Source organism: Syngnathus floridae, chromosome 10, assembly GCF_059516105.1.
Source record: "Syngnathus floridae isolate MCC-2025c chromosome 10, RoL_Sflo_1.0, whole genome shotgun sequence".
Classification (NCBI taxonomy): Eukaryota; Metazoa; Chordata; class Actinopteri; order Syngnathiformes; family Syngnathidae; genus Syngnathus; species Syngnathus floridae.
The window spans coordinates 5,195,214-5,215,084 of NC_142422.1; the positions used below are offsets into that span (position 1 = coordinate 5,195,214).

Below are 19,871 nucleotides of genomic sequence, written 5' to 3' on the forward strand. Positions count from 1 at the left end.
GTGAAAAATATTGTTGCTTTGTGATTCTTCTTTGTCTTTTATTAAAAAAAAAAAAAAAAAAAAAAAGAGCATTCTTCTGCTTCAATGTAAGCTTTATACCATGAATTAAATGTTCACCAATGTTTGCTCAATGAAGATTGGGAAAAAGTGCGATAGAGAACATAACATTTACAAATACTATCTTGAAGAGCAAGATTTCAAAGTGATTTGGTAATTTATGCGCAATGTCTTTGTTCATCATCAAGCTGCGCCAGCCCGCTTTGACGCTATTTGAGGTAAAATCATTCATCCTGTCTCGTTTGTAAACCTAATTCCGGTACAAAGCACAGAGAAGTGTTACGCTTGATGTGGATGAGGTCACTGCAGAAGCGAGGATTTGAATTATTCATGTGCTAAAATGACGTTAGTTTCACAGGATTTCTGAAAGAATGTGATTGAAAAACATTTTAATTATTTTTTTTTTCAATTAAAAAAATAAGAGAATCCTTTTATCCAAAGACGGGTTAATGAACAATCCATTCCATACAAAGTGGAACATATGATGTGTTAGTTCTGGAATTTTGATGGTGAAAAATCCCTCAGGGCAATTGCGAAAAGTTTTTGGGAGAAGCTGGTCCCTCGGGTCTCTTTTCCTCCTTATTCATGCCTTCAAACATCAAAATTCTGCAATCAAAGAAATCACACGAAAATCCATGAGGCATTTTACAGTATGGAAATTAGGAGGACAAACTGCCCCGTTCTACTCACAGTTTCAAAATGGCATGTCTTTTTCCCAGCATCATATTTAGGAAGTCTGTATAACTGATTGTCTGGGATGCTCCTCCTGCCACTTCTGACATCATTTTTTTCAACTCCAAGTGAGTCTTGGCCAGGCCCATTTTCTCCAACATTCGCTTTAATCCCATCATGTCTAAAAAAAAAAAAATAATAAAAATATGTTATAGTCATTTCCTCATTGGAATTGGAATTCATAATTGTAGTTTTACCTATATCGCCTTTGTCGTTAAGATCAAACTCCATATATTTGCCTGGAGAGTAAGAAAACATTTAGAAATGGACTGACACTAACATTTTAATTTTAGTGAGTTTTAAATTGTTACATTTGAACATGTCAAGTTTGCAGGCGAGGTCTTCCACATCTGCATACTGTTCATCGGTCAGAAAAGCCTAAGGTAAGAAAATAACACCATTATTTTTATTTTTTAAGATACTCAGCATTGTGTTGTTGACTTGAAAATGTTCCGGTCTCACCTCATTGATGGCATTAAGTTTGTCTTCTTGGTGAGACTTGAGGAGGCCATATGCTTTACCACCTGCCACCACCAAAAAAAAAAATCTTTAACAATTGAACTATTAGACAAATGAAAGATGAATCGCAAAATAACCAACCTTGAGCCTTGTCCATTTGTCCTGTGCGGAAGAGAAAGTTAAACGTAGCCTGTTGTTGCTTCTCAAAAGTGAGCTCAAAGAGGAAGTGAGCTTCTCTTAGTTTTAAAGCCGCAATCAGACGTTCACATTTTTTCACAAGACTTGTGTTGCACAACCACGTTTACATACTGAGATGTACGTGTCATTCACGGTTTAAGTGACCGCACATAGTAAGTTTCTCAAATTTTTAAATGCCGTCATTACAGGAACCACATTTTTGAACAATTTGAATGTACATTGTTGGCCAAGATCCTTTGAAAATGTCTATTTCATAAAACAAACCTTAAGTAACCGAGGCTGCCTTCTTGTGCCACGTGATGACGTATTCATCATTGTGCACTGTTTGGAACCACAAAGTTTTATATGTCGGGATGTCATAATGATCTCTCCTATATCACTGTCACTTATTTGCAACATTATCTTTAAATGATTGGAATGTATTTCACATTTCTGAGCTAATTCCACCAAATCAACTGGATAATTTCTAAATTGACATTAAATTAAGCACACTGATGGCCTTTAACCCCCATAATTCCAAAACAACACCGTACATATCGTTTCATTTTCATAAGCCTACACACTCCATTAAACTGTTTTCACCCACCTCCCAAAACTTGTCTTATAAATTTATAGATTTAATTTAAAAAGGCAGCTTGTAGCAAATAAGTGATTTTTTTTTAAGGGTAAGGTGGATGCATATGGCGCTGGAAAACCACAATATTAAAGTTTAGCAGTGATTAGTAAGTCAGTTGGTAGTTTATTTTTATACTATTTGTCATTATTACTATCATAATACATAATATAAAGTTTTTGCCACTGGAAGTTCGAAATCATCCCATAAGGTTGAATGTTCCTCAGATCACAGTTTTGTAATGTTGTAAATTCTCCACATAGTGGCAATGTTGTTCCCTTTTAAATCTGAAAAAACAACTTAACATATGTGTAAGTAAAATGTGTTTGATAATATACTATATGTAGTGCATCATCATGAACCGAATTTTTATTTTGTTCAACTAATATTGCATATGTATTAATTTGATATAGTTTTTATTTTTAATGAATTAAACATTTCCATGACTTAAATGTAACAATACTGCCAGAATAGTATCAATAGAATAAAAATAATTAAATATGTTGTTTAAAACTTATATTGCTTAGTCAGCAACCTTGCAATCAATAATTGTACATTAATCGTGCCACACAGATAGTTCAGGACTTTAATTTTTGTTAACAGGTCGCGGACATGCAATAACTTTGTATTCCTTGACCTTGAGTACAACACTAGCAATGCCCCTCAGGTCGGGCAGACGGGCATCAGTGGGAAAGAAGTAAAAATCTCTCAGCAAATAACCCGTAAAAAGAAAAAGCTCCATTTTAGCAACTGACTCCCCCAAGCAGAGACGAGCACCTCCTCCAAAGGGGACCAAGGCTCTTGGGGAGGCCCCTCCTCCCTGCAGGAAACGTTCTGAAAGACAGAATGATGATAATACTGTAAAAAAAAGAAAAAAGTTCCTTACCTGGTTTGAAGTGGTGCGGCTCGTTCCAGACTGAAGGATCATGGTGAGCTCCAAAAAGATTTGGAATGATCACTGTGTTCTTGGGGATGAAATAACCTGCAATACTATATAAGGATACTTTATGAAATTCAATTCAGCGGAAAACTCAACACGATTAACTGCTTCTTCTTTCTAACCTGCTGTCTCGTATGGCTCTGTGAGGTACGGCAAGAGGAGCGACGGGCCTGAGACGGAGCACTTCGTTGATGAGGGCGCTCAGGATGGGAAGTTTGTCCTTCTCGCTATATGTGGGATAGCGACCCTCTGGCATGGTGCAAAGCTCTTTGTACACCTGCGTCTGGACCTGATGGGAACAGCAGAGGAGCAAATGAGAACATGAAGTTGTGTAAATAATGACTACAGAAACTCAAACATATATGAGGAATGAAGACGTTGAAATGACCTCCGGTCTGTGCAAGAGGAATGCTATGGTCCAGTTGAGCCAGGCCGCAGTGGTCTCTGTTCCTCCAATAAGAAGGTCCACAATGGCCATGTGGACATGAGTGTCTGTCAGCAGCTGTTGGACAACACACCAATGACCTACACTTAATAGATTTGGACAGCGATAGCCTGCCTTTAGCCAAATCTGCATATTCATAATGACTAAATGATTCTGACGAGGACACCAAAGGCATTTTGTCGTGATGTTAACCAAACACATACGACTATCACTGTCTACATAATCATAAGAATGATTAATTAAGTTTAAATGTTGGGTAAATAATCTTAATTACCTCTCCATTCTTTGTTTCGAGTCCCTCGAGTAAGCAGCCTGTGATGGTGCCTTCGGGTTTCTCGTCTTGTGACTGCACAAGAGACAAAACAGGAGATGACAAGATGAATTGTTTCATGAAGGATATTAACAGTAAGTAGCAGGAAAATAATTCTCTCAAATTAATGCTAAAGTAGGAACTAAGAGAATTTTTGTTTTTATTTCCCATGACAAATGACCTTGTAGTCGTTGAGATGTTTGCGTATGATGTTGTCCCTCTTGGTCACCTCTTTCATGAGTCCGGAAAAAACAGGGTTGGGTAATTTCTTGGAGAACAAATGACATAGACTTTATTAGATCTTTATTTGAGATGTTTATCACTGACTTCTGAATGATTATTTCTTCAACTGACTCTTAGCAAAGGGAAGGAGTCCAGGGCGGAAATCCAACAGGAGCCCCATAGAGCGACAATCTCATTCAGACATTTGTGCAATTCCTGCAGCTCTGTTGATTTCTTGTCATACTGAAACAATTGATCAATTACTTAAAGATCAGTGCTTATTTTATTCAAATGACACAAACTCACTTCCTTTCCAAAAGTCAAAGTGGTGATCACATTACTGGCTGCCACTGTGAAATCCTCAGAGAGATCAACGGCACTGCCTTGGTAGGTCTTCAGAACCTGCACAAGATCAATACTGTATTAAGTCCACTGCCAATATCAAATAGCCCAAAAGCGTTTATTTTTTATTTTTGCTGTCGTAACTTGTGTTCTTACCTTGCAGAGATGCATCGCCTGCTTTTCAATCACCTCATGCAAAGAACGACGGCAGCATTGCATCAAAGCGCCGTGGACCAGGCGACGATGAGCTCGCCACTCGTCGTTGTAGTCTCCCAGAGAAATGGAACGCCCTCCACCCGACACAATACGTCCTGTGAAAAGGTAGGTTCACAAATCAAATGCTTAGATCTCCTGACTGTGAGGAAGACTTAGCTACCACGATTGCATTTACCTGTGAATGAAACGGGCCTGCCTGCAAAGTCTGACCATTTCTTCACCAAAGCTTCTCTTATGACCTCACTGCTGTTCAGAACCACCATGTCTGAAGAAAAAAAATAATGATGTGTGTGTGTACCGTGCATGTTCATACAATCCATTTGAAGAAACATCAATCTTGTGATTACAAGTGTTTCCACATTTAAGTTGGTAGATGTGTCCGTAACGCTGCGCTAGATGAGTTAGGTGAATTGGCAGATGGTCGTGAGTTAGCTCCATCATGTTGCCTATAAGAAATCTGCTTGGAGGGCCTGAGAAGGACAAAGAGCAAAAAAAAACAAAAAAAAAAGAAGAAAGCTGATGAAAAACTGCATGTTTTAACAGTGATTTATAGGAAGACTATATAGGGTCACTGTCCAATGAAAAGCATGCATCTCAATTTTATTTTCAGAAGAAACAAAAACATATTTCGACATGTTTTTTTTTTTTTCTGATAAGAATATTGTAACCATGACCATTTTTGTTGGACATCAAGTATTATTACGCAAAGAGTTACCTGGTGGAGTTTTTCCATTGGGAGAGTTGTTGCTTGATGCGGATTTAAAGAAAATTTGCAGGAACACTCTCACCAACATGAGTAGAATTACTCCCACAATGAACACCAAAACGTCTGTTGGCATCTTGTGTCTGCCCGGATCCTGCTCCTTTTCGCAAAGCTTTTCCTCGCACTTGACGTCCTATTTATAGTGATCTAAAGGTGGTCTCAACATGATAGTGTGTGTGTAGTTTTACCGCTCTTATCAAGGGGGTCTAAATGTTTTCTTTTTTACTAAATCTGTATCCTGCGAAGGACATGATAACACGCCCTTGACAACATTACACATTTACTGGCAATGTTTGTGTTTGGTCCAAAGGAGGAGACACATTTATTTTCCCGTAACGGGATGTTTTTAATGTAAAACCAAACCCACATGTATTTCAACTGAATGAAACAGTGCATATTTACAGTAGTAGTGAGATGAGTCAAACGCCACCCTGAACTGGATGGGCCGGACCAAAAAAAAAAAAAAATGTCAACAGATCAACAAAGATAAGATTCCGGTAAAGTGAAACACTCAGAAAACAAACTGTTGAAAAGTGATACACAACTCTTCCTTCATTTGGAGTTCGTCTTGGGAGCTTGATCACCCTTAGCCATGTGTTGCAGGAGAGAACCTGGATGGTCTAAACTTCATCTCAGTAAAGGGGATGGAGGAGTCTTTGCCTTTCCAGTCTATCCACACCACTCCCTGAATTGGATAAATCAAAATATTGATTCTGTTTAGTCAGTGCGTAGAGACATGGAGGAATAAAAGTCCAGTAACTGTTAACTCTACCTGATTATTTGTGTTGATGCCATAAAGGCCATTGAGGTTGGTTTTGTAGCAGTTCTTATACCACCAGCCTCCCATATAAGCCCGGGAACAGTGGATGCCCAATGAGTCAGGGTCCTTATCCCGGGTTGAGAACGGACGATCATTGTGGTACTTCATAGAGTCACCTGACCAAGAATGACAGTGTTTGAAATTACAGTGAAGTTCTTCTGATCATTTACAATCTCAAGGAAAATATTTCACCTGCTGTTCCTGTGTATCCAGACACAGTGAGGGCAAAATAATTCTCCTCAGAATCAATGGAAAAGTTCGCATAGTGAGAATAAGCAGTTTCATTTCCGGATCGCAGGTCGACCCTCAAGCTCACAGGACCAATGCTGGTCAAGTTGTGCAGAATCTCATTTCCTGTTATGGTGGTCAGAAAAACAAAGTGAGATACAAAGTGTTCATTGGTGATTATTCAAGTAAACTTCAACTGTACCGAGCCAGAATTCTTCACTAAGGTTTCCAAAACCGGTTTTGTATTCACTCCAGGTCCTGTAGAAATCAGTTTTTCCACTCATTCTTCTTTGGAACACCTAGAAAAAAAAATTAGGCATCTAGATGACTTTAATTTTTTTGTTATTTAAATAGTTTGTTTCACCGTCCAACCGCCTCCATCAGTCTCCATGTCGCAGTAGACTCTTAGGACCTGACCATCTTTCCCCTGGGGGTAGATGTCTACCTCCCCAGACTGAAGAGCTCCATTCAGCAGCTCTTGAGAGCACTCAGTCGGGTAGGGGAAACGTAGCTTTCCTGTGAAATGGGTTGGAATAATTAATATTATTCCTGGAGTGGACAGACAAATTTGGATTCTGGTCTACCTGTGATGAATTCCGTGGTAACAATTGACGTGTAATGTCCATCTCGTTCGCCTTCTACCAGAACGTTATAGCGTGACATCGGTAATAGCCCTGTCAGTTTATACTCCGTGATGGTGGGCTCCAGAATTAGCTCCTAGTATAAACATCAAGATCATTACAGTAAGATGTTGTGGATTCATTGTTTGGGAATAATAATCATGGTCTATGACTCACCATTGCCTCCTCTCCAACCACTTGGTAGATCATTCTGTAGCTGTGATAAACCACAGTAGAACTTCTCCAAACAATCAAAGCAGAGCGTGCACCCACTTCGCTGGCTTTGACCACTGACAAGAAATAAAAAAAATGGCTGCTTTTGAACCTGACTAAACAAGCTTAAGCCAACCTTTAACTCGCCATCTCCTCACCATTTGCAGTAGTGAAACTAGTTGTAATGGCCGCACTCTGAAGACTGTCCTTCTGGCTTAGGACTTTGATGGTGTACACGGTGCCTCTCTGCAGGCCTCTCAGCTGGTGCTCCACTGAGTTTCCAGATACCATCACGGTCACGGTGACATTAGGAGCTATGGGAAGGAGAAGATTTACTTAGCTAGTTTTGTAGTCAGTGAAATTGTTTCATTAGGACAATTAGAGTTTCTGAACTCACTCTTGGAGGATTCGTAGCTGATGATGAAACGGTCTACCTTGCCCAAGCTGGGAGTCCATTGTAGCACTGCTCTGGTGTCTGTCACATTAATAGCTCGGAGGTGGGTTGGTGGTGCGGGAACTGCAGATGAGAAACAACACGTTTGCACCTAACTTTCATAATTTGAGAGCAGATGTGGAATTTGTTTTTTACCTGTTGTGATAATGGACACAAGAGCATCACTCTGGATTCTGCCTTGCGTTGTGGTGACAGTGATTATATAGGAAGATCCAGCAGACAACTTGGAAAGAACCACATGAGTCTGTCGGGAGTCCAGATTTACCGAATGGGTCTCACCTTGAAAGAAAAAGTATGGATTTATGCAATTCTAGCGGTTATGTATTTTAGTAGTCGGCATTTTTTTACAGACCTGTGACAATGTGGGTGTACGTGATTGTGTAGCCCGTTATTGTCGTCTTGGGTTTGGACCAGGAGACCATCAGTGAGGTCTCTGTTATGTTGCTAAAAACCATATCTGTGGCTGGCTCGGGACCTAAAGAAGAAAAACGAGGAGTGTTGGATGCATTCAATGACTCTAGTCACAATGGTTGCATTTTGTTTTTACCTGTAGTTGCAATAATTTTGTGAATCTTGGATTTTCTGTCCACTGCAGTTCCATATACGTAGAGGACATAGCGTGTGTTTGTGCGGAGGTTACTAAACTCCACAGATCGCACATTTCCAGGCACCGCCAGCATGATCCTCTTGGTTTCTGTTTTACTTCTTGATGCTACAACTTTACTTGAAGAGGAAGTGCTCTCCTTGTGTACCTGGACCTCCATTTTATTTTTTGCTGCCTGAACATTCTCTCCCCCAAAAGCTTCCTCTTCAAACTCTTGAAAGTCCTCCTCATCGCCTTCTGCTTGTGGTTCTCTTCTGATCACTGTGAAGTTCTTGAACATTCCTTGTGGTGCTGACCATGAGATGATGAAGCTATGGGAAGAGATGTTTACAACCTTCACAGAACCCAATCCTCCTATTCTTGTGGCACTCGTCATAGAGCCGCCATGGGTAGTTGTTTGGCTCTGGGAAACTCGAGCTTTGTTCTCTGAAGTAGCTACAACCGAGGCATCCACGATGTATTGACTCTTCACTGTGACACTGCCTTTTCCTATCTTGCTTGCATCTGTGGTATCGATAGAAGTATGTACAGTTGAAGTATCTTTTCCTTTTCCAGTTTTGGCATCTACAGAGACCACTGTATTGGTACTCCTACCTTGCCCAGTTTTGATAGCATCTGTGTTTCTGTTGTCAGCAGAATGTGCAGTACTGCCTTGTCCAGAACGTTCTGCTCCAGTATCTCTCTCATTTTCAGTTTTGGTAGCATCTGTCTTTCTGTCATCAACGTAATGCACAGTATGTCTGCCTTGTTCAGTCTTACGAACGACAGTTGTAGTTGCTCTGCCTTGTTCAGTCTTGCCATCAATAGAGTGCAAAGTTTTAGTAATCTTCAATTTCCCAGTCTTACTAGCATCGATATTTCTGTTGTCAACCACCTGGGTAGTCGTAGCATGTCTACCTTGATCAGTCCTTGCAACAACAGGATGCAATTTGATGGTATCACGCCCTCTTCCAGTCTTGCTAGCATCGGCAGAGTGCTCGGTTGTAATATGTCTGCCTTGTCCAGTCTTGCCATCAACAGAATGCAAAGTTTTCTTGCTCGCATCTGATTTTCTGTCATCACCAGAGACCACAGATGTGGACGTATGTCCGGTTTTACCATCCGTTACTGAATATCTCCCTTGTCTGGTTTTGGTAGGATCCATGTTTATGTCTTCAACAGTAGACACTCTTGTAGTACCGGTCTGTTTTTCAGTGTTGTCATCAACAGAGTGCAATTTTACATTTTTAATCTGCTTTGACCCTGATGATTGAGTTGAATTCTTTCCAGTGACTGTGAACTGCTCCTTGGTCTCCTTTCCAGCCAAGGTTTTGTTTGTTGCCACAATCCTGGTAAGAATTTTTCCCAATTTCGCTGTTCCGTTTAAATTGGTGACACCACTCTGGGTTATGTTGGAGTGAGGTTCATCTTTGAGTTGATCTGATTTTGAATATGATTTAACCACGGTTCCTTCTTTGATCATTTTAAAGTCTGTCTTTTTTGTACCTGATGTCATAGTTTTGCCTTTTTGGGACTCCTCTTGCTTTCTGCCATCATGCTTCAACAAAATCTGGCCAACAGTAGGGACAGTGGGCTTTGTGGAACCTTTTATCGTAATTCTCTTCTCAGAAGCATCCACATTTATTTGTGCATTTGCAAGACCTAATTTTGCAGTAGTGGCTAACTTGGATTTCGTGTCAGTCTCCTTGGCATTAGTCCCCTTCTTCTGGTCCTTCTTTTCCAGTTGCACCTGCGCTACCATTTTTGTTCTGTCCTCTATATTTTCCTTCATAGTGGTTCTTTCTTTATTCTCTTTCTGGACCTCTGTGTCCAATTTTACCTTGATCGTCCCTTTGGCTTCTCCTGGTGTTACAGAGCAGAGGAATCATTGTTAGATGTTGGATTTAAGATCAATACATTTTTGTCACATTTAGACAATCACTTACTTTTATGACAGTCGGCTCCTCGTGCACAGGTACTGCAGTCTGGGCCCATGAATCCTTCCTTGCAGATACATTTTCCTTTCTGACATTCTCCATTGTCACTACAATCATTTGGACAATTTGCAGAACACGGACCTGATTGGGAAACAAAAATAGTTTTGTCATATGAAAAAGCAGAGCCAAGCAATAATAAAAACTAACAACCATACATTTGTTCTTCATCGAAGACATCTCTCTCTCCAACCTGGCCAAGCGTCCTTTCAACTCAGCCATCTCGGCCTCACAACCGCCAGTACAGCCAGTGGGGATCAAACTGATCTTATGTGTCATGACCAATGGAGTACCAGGTTTTAGGCTCATCTCATGCTCTTTGGTGTTGCTTGATTCACAGTCATTAGCAAAAACCAATTTGATTGGCTGTGAAGGGGCAGTCTTTACTTTGGTATCGCTGGGAGCCTTGTTTACAGTTGCCTGGTCTGCAGAGGTTTGGTCTGTGAGTTTGGAGTTCTTCACATCACTGGTAGAAGGAGATTTGACCACAACTGTAGGATCAACAGTGGATGTGATCCGAGGTTTTACACTTGCTGGGGCACTGGTTGCAGTGGCCTTTGCAGTTGTGACAGTTGGAACCTTCTTCAAATCTTTGACACTTACAGTCTGATTGTCATGGACCATGGTCTTCTCTTTGACAACTGCAGAACCTGTCGAGGCCTTTGCTGAAGTTGAGAGAGGAGTTTGGACTGTTGGGGCAGGCCTTTCTTTAGTGTTCTTCATTTCTCCGGTGGAGGGAGATTTCACAACAGTCTGATTGACAGAGGCTGAGAACTTGTTTCTGGTGGTTTTAGTCCCGCTGGCTGACTTTGTGGATATTGACTGAGTATTTTGAACTATGGTAGGGCCTGGCTTGACTTTGGCAATCTTCCCATTGCTGTCCGAATGAGATTTTTCAAAAGCAGTCTGATTGACATTAAGTTGGAGTTTGTCTTGAGTGGTTTTCGTACCATTGACTGATGCTGACCTCGTGGATCCTGACTGATCATTGAAGGTTTCAGTGCGTCCAGGATTGTCCTTTGTAACCTTCACTTCATTGCCTCTTGTGGATTTAGCTAAACTTGTCTGATTAACTGACACTGTGAGCTTTTCTTTCTTGGTTACAGTTCCACTCGCTGTGGATGTCTTCACTGATGGGGTCACAGTGGTCGAGTTTACGGTTGGTCTGGGTTTACCTCTGGTATTTACTGTAGCGTTTATCACTGGAGGTTTTTGGTTGGGGAGAGGAGTCGTTAAAACCGTTTGATTGATGTTTGGATTTAGGGTGGGACGACCGCTCAGTTTGGCGGGACTGCTGTTTTTTTGTTTTGGAACGGTGAAAGCAACATTGGTTTTAGTCAAGGCATTTCCTGCAGAGTTTCTCTTCTGATTGGTGCTGGTTTGAAGTGAAGCAAATGGTGTGAGAAGGAGGAGAAGTCCAAGCGTAAACAACATTTTCAGGCAGTAACCAGATTGACTTTGGAATATCTGTCTGTATGTTATTCTTAAGATTATGAACTCCTTCTTATGAGTGGTTGAGCCAGCTTTGACCTACAAATGAGAAGAAAGTCATTAATTGTGTCTTCAACTATTTCAACTATTTCAAATATTTTTGTTAGCTTATGTATTTCTTTCTTTGCCTTCATCTTCAATTCCTTAAATCCTAATAATCATTGCCTACTCATTGCCTACTTAGATACACTGGAAAAAAATAATTCTCAGTATTTACGTAGATGGCAGTAATGAATAGTAAAATACAGTTTTAATTTTATTTCATATTTTTGAGAGTCTTTAAACCTAATCCTATGTTGTTTCATTTACTTAAAAGATACATACAAACATACAATATTAGTATAAACATATTGATCAGGATTTTCTCTGATTCACATTTGATCAGAACCTAGTACACCATTTCCAAATAAGGTTAACCAAAATATGAGCTGACATAATGTGACAGTGTTCCACCTCACACCTATAATAGTTCATTCATCTGCTTGCCTGGGCCATATTGGATGGTTTTGAACAGGAAGCGAGAAGTTTGATGGTGAACCTGAGTGGAGAACTAACAGTGGGGGACTGTATAGAACTGTGGGACATTGTTTGTCTTTCACTCCACAGAAGCTTATATAAGCCTCTGCAGCCATGACCAATAAAATCCACATAAAGAAATATGTCATACCATTGAATGGAATCAATAGAATGAATATCAAGTCAACAAATTGCAACACCTGATGACCTACATTTTTTTTTGTTCACCAATTAAATGTGCGTGTACTTCATAGTAAGTGAGTGCACTGAAGCGCACCAATTTTAATTCTAAAATAGGAAAACGCAAGTTATTGTATTGCAAGTTCATTTGCGTTACTTTTTACACTGAAAAATGTGTAAAAACAATTACTGAACACGTTAATGGATTGAAAGACCCCAATTTCAATTACAAGACTTGTGTGAGCAATATGCCAACCCAGAAAATTTGAAATTGCAAATATTGATAAAGCTTTTCTACTGTAACACTCTCAAAATCCTGCTTACATTAGATGCGTACATAATTTCTCATGTACAATATCCACACACTATACACAGAAGTTTGATAAGATTTGTAAATTCCAGTAAATTTCATTCCCCACCCCAACTGGAACCTACCTGTTTGATGATTTTTATATCTTATCTCTGTTTGCCTCCCTCCATTTGATTGAAAAATTGTATGCTGACTTGCAGGGTAGGAGCGAAGCAGAAGAAAAGTGGCAAGGGATAACGTTCGCTTCTACTTAAGGGACCCCCACATCCTCTCTCCTCCAACTCCACCCCCCAGTGGTCACACTTACTCAACCACCTCTAAAAATATTTAAACTCGCCAAAAAAAATGGGTAGATTTCCATTGACTTAAGATCTTTCATTTATCTCAGGAGTTTTATTGTTTACCAATATTACAATTGCGATCACCCTTTAAAATGTAATTTCGTACACCATCATTTATGTTCAATTCAATTACCCAGTTGGAATATTGTCATTTAAAACTTGTTTTAAAAACGTTACGCAATACTACGTGGTCACTCATCTATGAACAAACAAACATATAGACATATATATATATAAATGTATATACACAGTAATTGAATGAATGTCCGGTGTGAGAATCATGATTCAGCTAAAATATATAACATAACACTGCAGGTATTCAGTAGCCACTCTGTGGGACAGGAATCTCTCGCTATATGAATCGGTCGTCTGTTGGCATTAATGAGATGTAACTACGCCACCGTTATGTAAGAGACCAAACATCCAGCACATTTTAAGGAATGCGGTGTGGTTCTGCATCTTGGACCAAAATGGCCACCCACCATCCCTCCTTTTGTAAACCACATGAAGACAAGTTAGTCCAGGCTTTGCAAGCAAGCGGGCATGAGTGACATTTTGCAGAGGTGCAACAACATTTCCAGCCACTGCCACATGCAGGCCTTTTAATGAGTAATAATTAAGACTATTTTGATCACAGAGCACATTCAATGAATTATGGTGTCTTTTTTTAGATGTATTTTTCAATTAAAAAAAGTGAATGAAATAAAATGGTACTGAAAATGAAATAAATAATTGAGTAAAAGGTATAAAACTAAAAATATTAAAACTCAAAAAATATCCGTCCATCCATCCATCCATCCATCCATCCATCCATCCATCCATCCATCCATCCATCCATCCATCCATCCATCCATCCATCCATCCATCCATCCATCCATCCATCCATCCATCCATCCATCCATCCATCCATCCATCCATCCATCCATCCATCCATCCATCCATCCATCCATCCATCCATCCATCCATCCATCCATCCATCCATCCATCCATCCATCCAGAAGTGTCCAATAAATTTGTCTCTCCTCATTATGCCCACATCTCATAAGTGCAAATTACACCACTCTCCTGAACCTTCCCCCCCCATCTCACTGCCGACCCTGCCCTGGCCTTTTGAGAGAGGCCCGACCTTAATCAACGATATTCCACACCTGACAAAATACAAACAGCCTTGGGAAAACATGCATATTTGCCGTGCCATATGTTGCTAAACTAAAAACTCAAAAGTGTTATTGACACGACTTGTGGTGAGCCAAAGATCAGACAGAATATAAATCCAAGATTTCAATCCACACTCTCAGAATTTATTGGAAGTGGTAGATGTTTTATGTTATTTAAATATACTTACTCCTTAGGTCTGAAGCAGGGAAAACACCCAACCAAATCCAGAAATCAGATGAGTTCTGACGTTCCTTAGGCGCTGTAATGTCACTTCCAGTCAACAGCAAGCGGCATGATGGCCGCCCCCGGGGATGCATAAAAATGCTTGATTCATATTCCACAATCACAACATTAATCAGAACATCGTATGTGGGCTCATAGGACGTATTTTAATTGCAAAGAAAAAAATCCACTTGACTTCCCCTTTAACATGTAAAATCTAATTCTTGTCTGTTAATTCAAAAGAACGTTTCTTTCTACATGCCAAGATGGTAAGCATTGACTTTTTGGTTTTGCAGCTGACTAATGTTTCTGGCATATATCCTCCTCAGATTCAAACGTAACAAAATGTCTTATGGTCGGAGGGCCGGGACAGAGCAGCCATTGATGGGTCTGCATTGAAGTGATGCTCAAGTCCTCCCATGTTGCTTACTTTGGACTGGGCCTCTGAGATTAGAATAATATCAGCACATAAGCCCTCGCTTGTTCTTCACTTCTCCATCGCTCTCTCCTTTCTGGCCGTTGTTTTCTCTGGTTAATGTTCTCAACTAATTACAGCTTTAAAATGACAGACAACTTTTTGGACCACAATGGATTAAAAGTGATATGTAGCTCAAAATTTGTCCCCTGTCCACTTTACCCTGAAATTTGATATAAACATTTTGTGCCAAACTGAAAATCATCTCATCTTCGCACTTTTCCTCCTCTCCCTCCTCCATCGCGTAGCAGATGTTAGGAGGCAGGCCGTCTGCGACTTTAAGGACGACTGTGTGGAGCACAGAGACCTCTCTCAGCTTCTTTACGGCAAAGCCAGTGAACGAAGGGGAAAAAAAAAAACCTTCAGAATAAATATATTCAGCTGGAAAGCTAAATCAAACCAGTCCACCAAAACTCAGTCACCCTGGAGGGGAGGGACATAACAGAATGAATGCATCTGATTTTATCGATTTCAGATTTCTAATTTATACTTTGGGCCTAGTTTATGTTCATATTATAAAAAAAAAATTAAAAACTTTTAACTGATAGCCTATTTAGAGCCTCCTTGTATATCACAACTACAACTTAACAACATGTTTTGACCTTTTTCTCTTCACTTTCTCTCCTTTTGCTTATTAAGAAAATTGTGGCTATTGATTTTAAATTCCAAATTTGTTGCTTTTGGAATCCTACCTTAAGTAATCCTCATAAAAAGATGCTTGTTATCCTGGGCTTCAAATTTTGGTCTCGTGTTACTTCATTTAATGTGGTTTTTTTTTCAGTTGTATTGTCATTCTATGTTATACGGTATTTTCTGTAAATTTCTTTTGAAAGCACTATATAAATGAAGATGTATTCGGTTTTATATATATATTTAATATATATTTTATATTAGGTAAATGACTTTGACAGCTCCACCTCCATATTTATAAATGACACAAGGCCTTCCTATGGAATGACAGATTTGCACAGTATAATTTTCAAAGTGATAACACAACTTGCATTTCACTGACATTCCCTGCTGCTTTTAGCCAAACGTCTTTTATCACTAGGCTGCTAGGAATCGCCAACTCCACATACTAAGTCTCCTTGCATTGTTTACATTGCAGATGAATAGAGCTTTTACTTATGCCACTTGAAGGAGCAACCCCCTCACCCTCCTCCCACTTGAGAGTGGAGAGCTACTAAGTTACTAACACTCTTCAAGTCCTCAATATCAGCCACAAACTCTGTTAGGAGTGTGAGGACTGCAATGGCTGTCAGTCTCTTGGATGCACATGAGAAAAGTTGTGTTAACCACATTTTATTTGTTTTTTATCTAATAGGTGCTTTCGGTCATTTGTATGTTCCAGCAGGTGGAAAGCATTTCCACTCTACATCATAATTCATATTTGCATGTGTGTGCAAAAAGCTGTAGGCAAACATCCGATTTCTTGTTTTCATGTTGTCGTGGACCACAAATGTGTGATCTCACCATACACACTCTGCACTTGACTTTACAGACAGTGGAACCTGGAAGATCCAAAATAATTCCCTCCTTAAGGAAATAGAAAAAAAATTGTCACCATCACAAAACCTTTATTAAATGTTCATGCTCTTGAAGGAAAGCTTTAAATGCTACTCTTCAAAACAGTGACGCCCAGTGGTTATGGGTTGTATGTACAGGTTAAATAATTCCTATAAATTCATTTCCAGAAGTTTGCATAATATGGTACAAAGGCCAAGACCACATTCCAAAACCATGCTTGACTAATTAAAAACTCTAAATTGTTTAATAGCGGGAGTCATGGGGGTCAAGTCATACTGCTGTTAGACTGTTGCTCTTGGAAGACAAATTGCAAAAGTTATCTTTCTAATTAACCAAGCAACTAAGTGGTTGGACCCTATCGATTTTTTTTTTTTCCCCCTCATGTCGCTTCTCCTAGCTGTGTAACTATGAGCAACAAGCTTACCGCCACGTCTAGTGGGTATCCAGGAGCGTAATATGAAAGTGAGGATCTATGCTATAGATAAAGAGGGTCTATAATAGGCGTCTGTATATCTAGTATGCAAGACAACAGAAATGGATGATTCTGTCTCGGTATTTCACCACCTAGACACAGAATGAATAATCAGCAAAGATTCACAGTAGTTAGTTGCTTTTTTGTCAATTTGTCTTTGAGGTTTTTTCATCATGCAGAAAATGATTCTAATGAATGGTGTTAACATCACTAAAAAAAAATTATTTATCATTAGTTATCACAAATATTCTTAATAATAATGAAACCAAGTGTCTTATTGTGTGTTGGTGACAAATACACAAAGAGTTGTGTTGTTTTCTCAGCATTAGTTTTAATTTGACAATATCTCTTGATAATGGCCACTGCACTTATCCACAATACATTCCTCTCTCAATTATTTACCTAAAGTGTAGTCTCAGCTCTTTGAGTTATTATAAAAGCCAATCTCAGGGCACATTATACTGTAGATAGTTGTTCCAGTGACATTTTGCAGACCAAATAAGATGATTTAAAACCTGCTTGTGTGCTGAAAATAATGTTTATTTCTGGATGCATGGTACTAGAGTTGATAGACTGTAACTTTTTTATGTAACTTTTTTACGTTCAGAAAGATTATCCTCTTCATGCCCTGTAGACACAAGCCATGAGGGTTTCCCAAAGCCCAATCAAACTTTGCATTGTGTAAGCCCCTTAATTACAAAAACAACAACAATAACACAAAAGAGTCAAGTGTCAGGTTTTATTGTAAATCACTGAAGAGACCAATTACAGTTTAAGACAGAACCAATAGGATCAGTTTTTGTAACATACTTTACTATTAGTCTATGTTACAGGTGCTGTAGGTTATATTTCATGAGCATCTTTGGTCTTTTAATAATTTTAATATTATTATAAAATATAAAGCGGACTTTCCCAAAACCAGATAAAAAAAAAATTATAATTAATTTCTTACAACTTGCCACATTGTAAAATAAATCAACCTAATAAGCAGCCTGCATCAAAATTCTATTCACTCTTAAATGTAACGTCCAGCTTAATAAGGCAAGGCAAACACGTGTCTTTAGGCCAATCACCACAGAAAGTCAAACCATTTTTTGGGGGGGAAATTATTTTCCTTAGTTCCTCCCGTGAAGTCAGTCACTGCGGACTACAAAGTGTATAAGTGAGAGTCAGGGGCCTGATGTCCACCCACAACTCCTGGATGTGGAGCACAAGAATTGCGTTTGGACAATCAGTCCCAGACTCCCGGTCACAGCAAAACCAGTAGACACTGAAATAGCTTAAAACAGGGAAAATTTAAAGACAAATAACATCAATTGTGCAGCATGTTCAACGATTTGTTCCAATTTAAGTGAATAAGCAGGTTACAATCAAACTTTTGAATTCTTAAAAAAAGCCGATTCCTCTCTGCAAAAGAAATTCTAAGTACTTACAAAACCTTGAGATATGCATTTTCATTCTTGTCCCAGTTATTAACATTGTGTCCTTTAATATCTAATCTATGTACCTCGTAATGAATCTCGTTAAAGTCCACAGGCGTGTGCATCCGACCTCGAGCGCTGTCTGTTCCGTTTTGCCTCCTCATGTGCCCCTCTTCGCCACTTCCCATCTATCCATCTCATTTCATGCAGGAGCGGGGTTACCTAAGCGACTGGGCCTCAAAGGAGAAAATCTGCTTTTCTACAATTAGCTGTGAAAGTGACAGAAGGAAAAGAAGGGAGGGCTTCGTGGCGATGGGGGGCTCCAACGCAGAGAAGAAAAGAATGACGGCAGTGCGCATGACAGGTACCAAGATGTAAAGTTAAAAAGTGCTCATCTCAAGTCTTTCCAAATTTTGATGTTGTAGAAAGAAAAAAAAATAGCATATTATTAGGCTGGTCCAAATTATACAATATTTTTTTATTTTGCAAAATTATAAATTTACATATATTTTCCCCAAATAATATTCATGAGAATAAGCACTGAATGGATTTCTTCAAAATCCTTCACTAAAAATAATAATGTTCTGTTTTGCAATGTGTAAGAGAGGTAATATTGTCGTTTACTGTTTTTAATATTTTGCACAACTTCATACAATACCCAAATTTACCACAGTGCAGAGTTTATCTCTCTGACAGTGTCGATCAAACTTATAACTGATATCTTCCGAGGTAGAATGTTTCAGTCAGGGGTCTCAGTTTCAGTCAAGGGTCTCATTTTTAGGTGTACCTAATATTGTGGCCAAATGCCAAACTTGGCGGCATCACACTATTACGAGTTAAAGATACCCGTTGTGGTCATCTTTAAAGATGCGAAGGGAGTGCCTGCTGAGTTACCATGGGGAGCATTACACAAAAGGGTGTGGCGTGGGAATGTCCCGCAAAGGTCAGGAGTGAGGGTAAAGAGGTCAGGGGTCAGAGCCAGCTGGACAGCACACAAGAGGAAAGGAGGGTGAGAAAAGATGGTGAGGGGCTCCGGGGTGGAGATGGTCCACAAACGGACGGAGTGGACCCAATGGGACATTAACATTGAACTGATGGGAGGCTCAGTGGCCAGTCGAAGCTCAGCTATGACACACTCATGCGTAATGGGCCGTGGTAATTGACAAATGACGAGAAGCTCATTGGGGATGCAAAAAGCCGCCTTGCAAAAGCTGTATACGATTACAAGGTTGGGGGGGCGGATTATCTGAAATTATACCTAAATGCTATTTCCTGGGATTTGCAATAGAGATGTACTATCACAAAATGCTAATTACAAAAGTTTGAAAGCTTTTTTGATTCGGTTCACAAAGCACACTATTGAAATATGATTTTTCTTTTTCCATTCTGCTCTTTAGTCTTTAGTCTGCATCTTCAAATTTGGATGGACAGACTGCTATTCTAGATTCAAAGTGGTCATTATAGTTTGTAGAAAAAGTGTAAGATATATTAACATTTTATTTTTATATATACTAAGTAATCAGTACAGACGGTATTATGTATTTAATTC

At 39.4% G+C, this 19,871-nt stretch overlaps 3 protein-coding genes and 1 long non-coding RNA gene across 5 annotated transcripts; 1 reads left to right on the forward strand and 3 right to left on the reverse strand.

The window, feature by feature from the left end:
- Positions 1-417: 417 nt before the first annotated feature.
- LOC148392076 (allograft inflammatory factor 1-like) lies at positions 418-1,524 on the reverse strand. The gene is made up of 6 exons (XM_088386024.1): positions 1,390-1,524; positions 1,252-1,313; positions 1,101-1,167; positions 987-1,028; positions 748-910; positions 418-663 (listed from the first exon to the last, which is right to left on the reverse strand). Exons 1-6 carry the CDS (start codon positions 1,403-1,405, stop codon positions 579-581), a joined length of 435 nt encoding a protein of 144 aa, XP_088242150.1. The 5' UTR covers positions 1,406-1,524; the 3' UTR covers positions 418-578.
- Positions 1,525-2,563: 1,039 nt separating this feature from the next.
- cyp21a2 (cytochrome P450, family 21, subfamily A, polypeptide 2) lies at positions 2,564-5,501 on the reverse strand. Of its 2 annotated transcripts, none has more exons than XM_088386020.1 (12): positions 5,250-5,501; positions 4,882-5,004; positions 4,710-4,799; positions 4,475-4,629; positions 4,283-4,378; positions 4,109-4,219; positions 3,936-4,022; positions 3,719-3,790; positions 3,388-3,501; positions 3,122-3,288; positions 2,946-3,049; positions 2,564-2,893 (listed from the first exon to the last, which is right to left on the reverse strand). In XM_088386020.1, exons 1-12 carry the CDS (start codon positions 5,371-5,373, stop codon positions 2,646-2,648), a joined length of 1,491 nt encoding a protein of 496 aa, XP_088242146.1. In that variant the 5' UTR covers positions 5,374-5,501; the 3' UTR covers positions 2,564-2,645. The 2 variants fall into 2 exon arrangements, with proteins under 2 accessions (XP_088242146.1, XP_088242147.1); XM_088386021.1 differs by having other exon boundaries at positions 2,656-2,879; positions 5,250-5,499.
- LOC148392078 (uncharacterized) lies at positions 3,337-19,253 on the forward strand. The gene is made up of 4 exons (XR_015860647.1): positions 3,337-3,849; positions 4,297-4,363; positions 4,482-4,639; positions 18,533-19,253. It is a non-coding gene; the product is annotated as an uncharacterized LOC148392078 (long non-coding RNA).
- Positions 5,619-12,960, reverse strand: tnxba (tenascin XBa). Its single transcript, XM_088386019.1, has 15 exons — positions 12,832-12,960; positions 10,368-11,739; positions 10,162-10,293; positions 8,180-10,078; positions 7,985-8,107; positions 7,768-7,911; positions 7,576-7,695; positions 7,337-7,492; positions 7,143-7,255; positions 6,930-7,062; positions 6,710-6,861; positions 6,548-6,644; positions 6,310-6,471; positions 6,070-6,233; positions 5,619-5,982 (listed from the first exon to the last, which is right to left on the reverse strand). Exons 2-15 carry the CDS (start codon positions 11,641-11,643, stop codon positions 5,884-5,886), a joined length of 4,770 nt encoding a protein of 1,589 aa, XP_088242145.1. The 5' UTR covers positions 11,644-11,739; positions 12,832-12,960; the 3' UTR covers positions 5,619-5,883.
- Positions 19,254-19,871: the final 618 nt, after the last annotated feature.

Excerpts from the sequence above, each read along its gene's own strand:
- cyp21a2 (XM_088386020.1), bottom strand. The coding sequence starts at position 5,373 with ATGCCAACAGACGTTTTGGTGTTCATTGTGGGAGTAATTCTACTCATG. Across the intron at positions 4,023-4,108 it reads ACTCCTTCCCTTTGCTAAGA|AAATTACCCAACCCTGTTTT; the intron begins GTCAGTTGAAGA and ends TTGTTCTCCAAG. Across the intron at positions 3,289-3,387 it reads TCCTCTTGCACAGACCGGAG|GTCCAGACGCAGGTGTACAA; the intron begins GTCATTTCAACG and ends TGTTCCCATCAG.
- tnxba (XM_088386019.1), bottom strand. The coding sequence starts at position 11,643 with ATGTTGTTTACGCTTGGACTTCTCCTCCTTCTCACACCATTTGCTTCA. Across the intron at positions 8,108-8,179 it reads CAAAATTATTGCAACTACAG|GTCCCGAGCCAGCCACAGAT; the intron begins GTAAAAACAAAA and ends TTTCTTCTTTAG. Across the intron at positions 7,256-7,336 it reads TAGTTTCACTACTGCAAATG|TGGTCAAAGCCAGCGAAGTG; the intron begins GTGAGGAGATGG and ends ATTTCTTGTCAG.
- LOC148392076 (XM_088386024.1), bottom strand. Across the intron at positions 1,168-1,251 it reads AACTTAATGCCATCAATGAG|GCTTTTCTGACCGATGAACA; the intron begins GTGAGACCGGAA and ends TTCTTACCTTAG. Across the intron at positions 1,029-1,100 it reads CAAACTTGACATGTTCAAAT|GCAAATATATGGAGTTTGAT; the intron begins GTAACAATTTAA and ends CTTACTCTCCAG.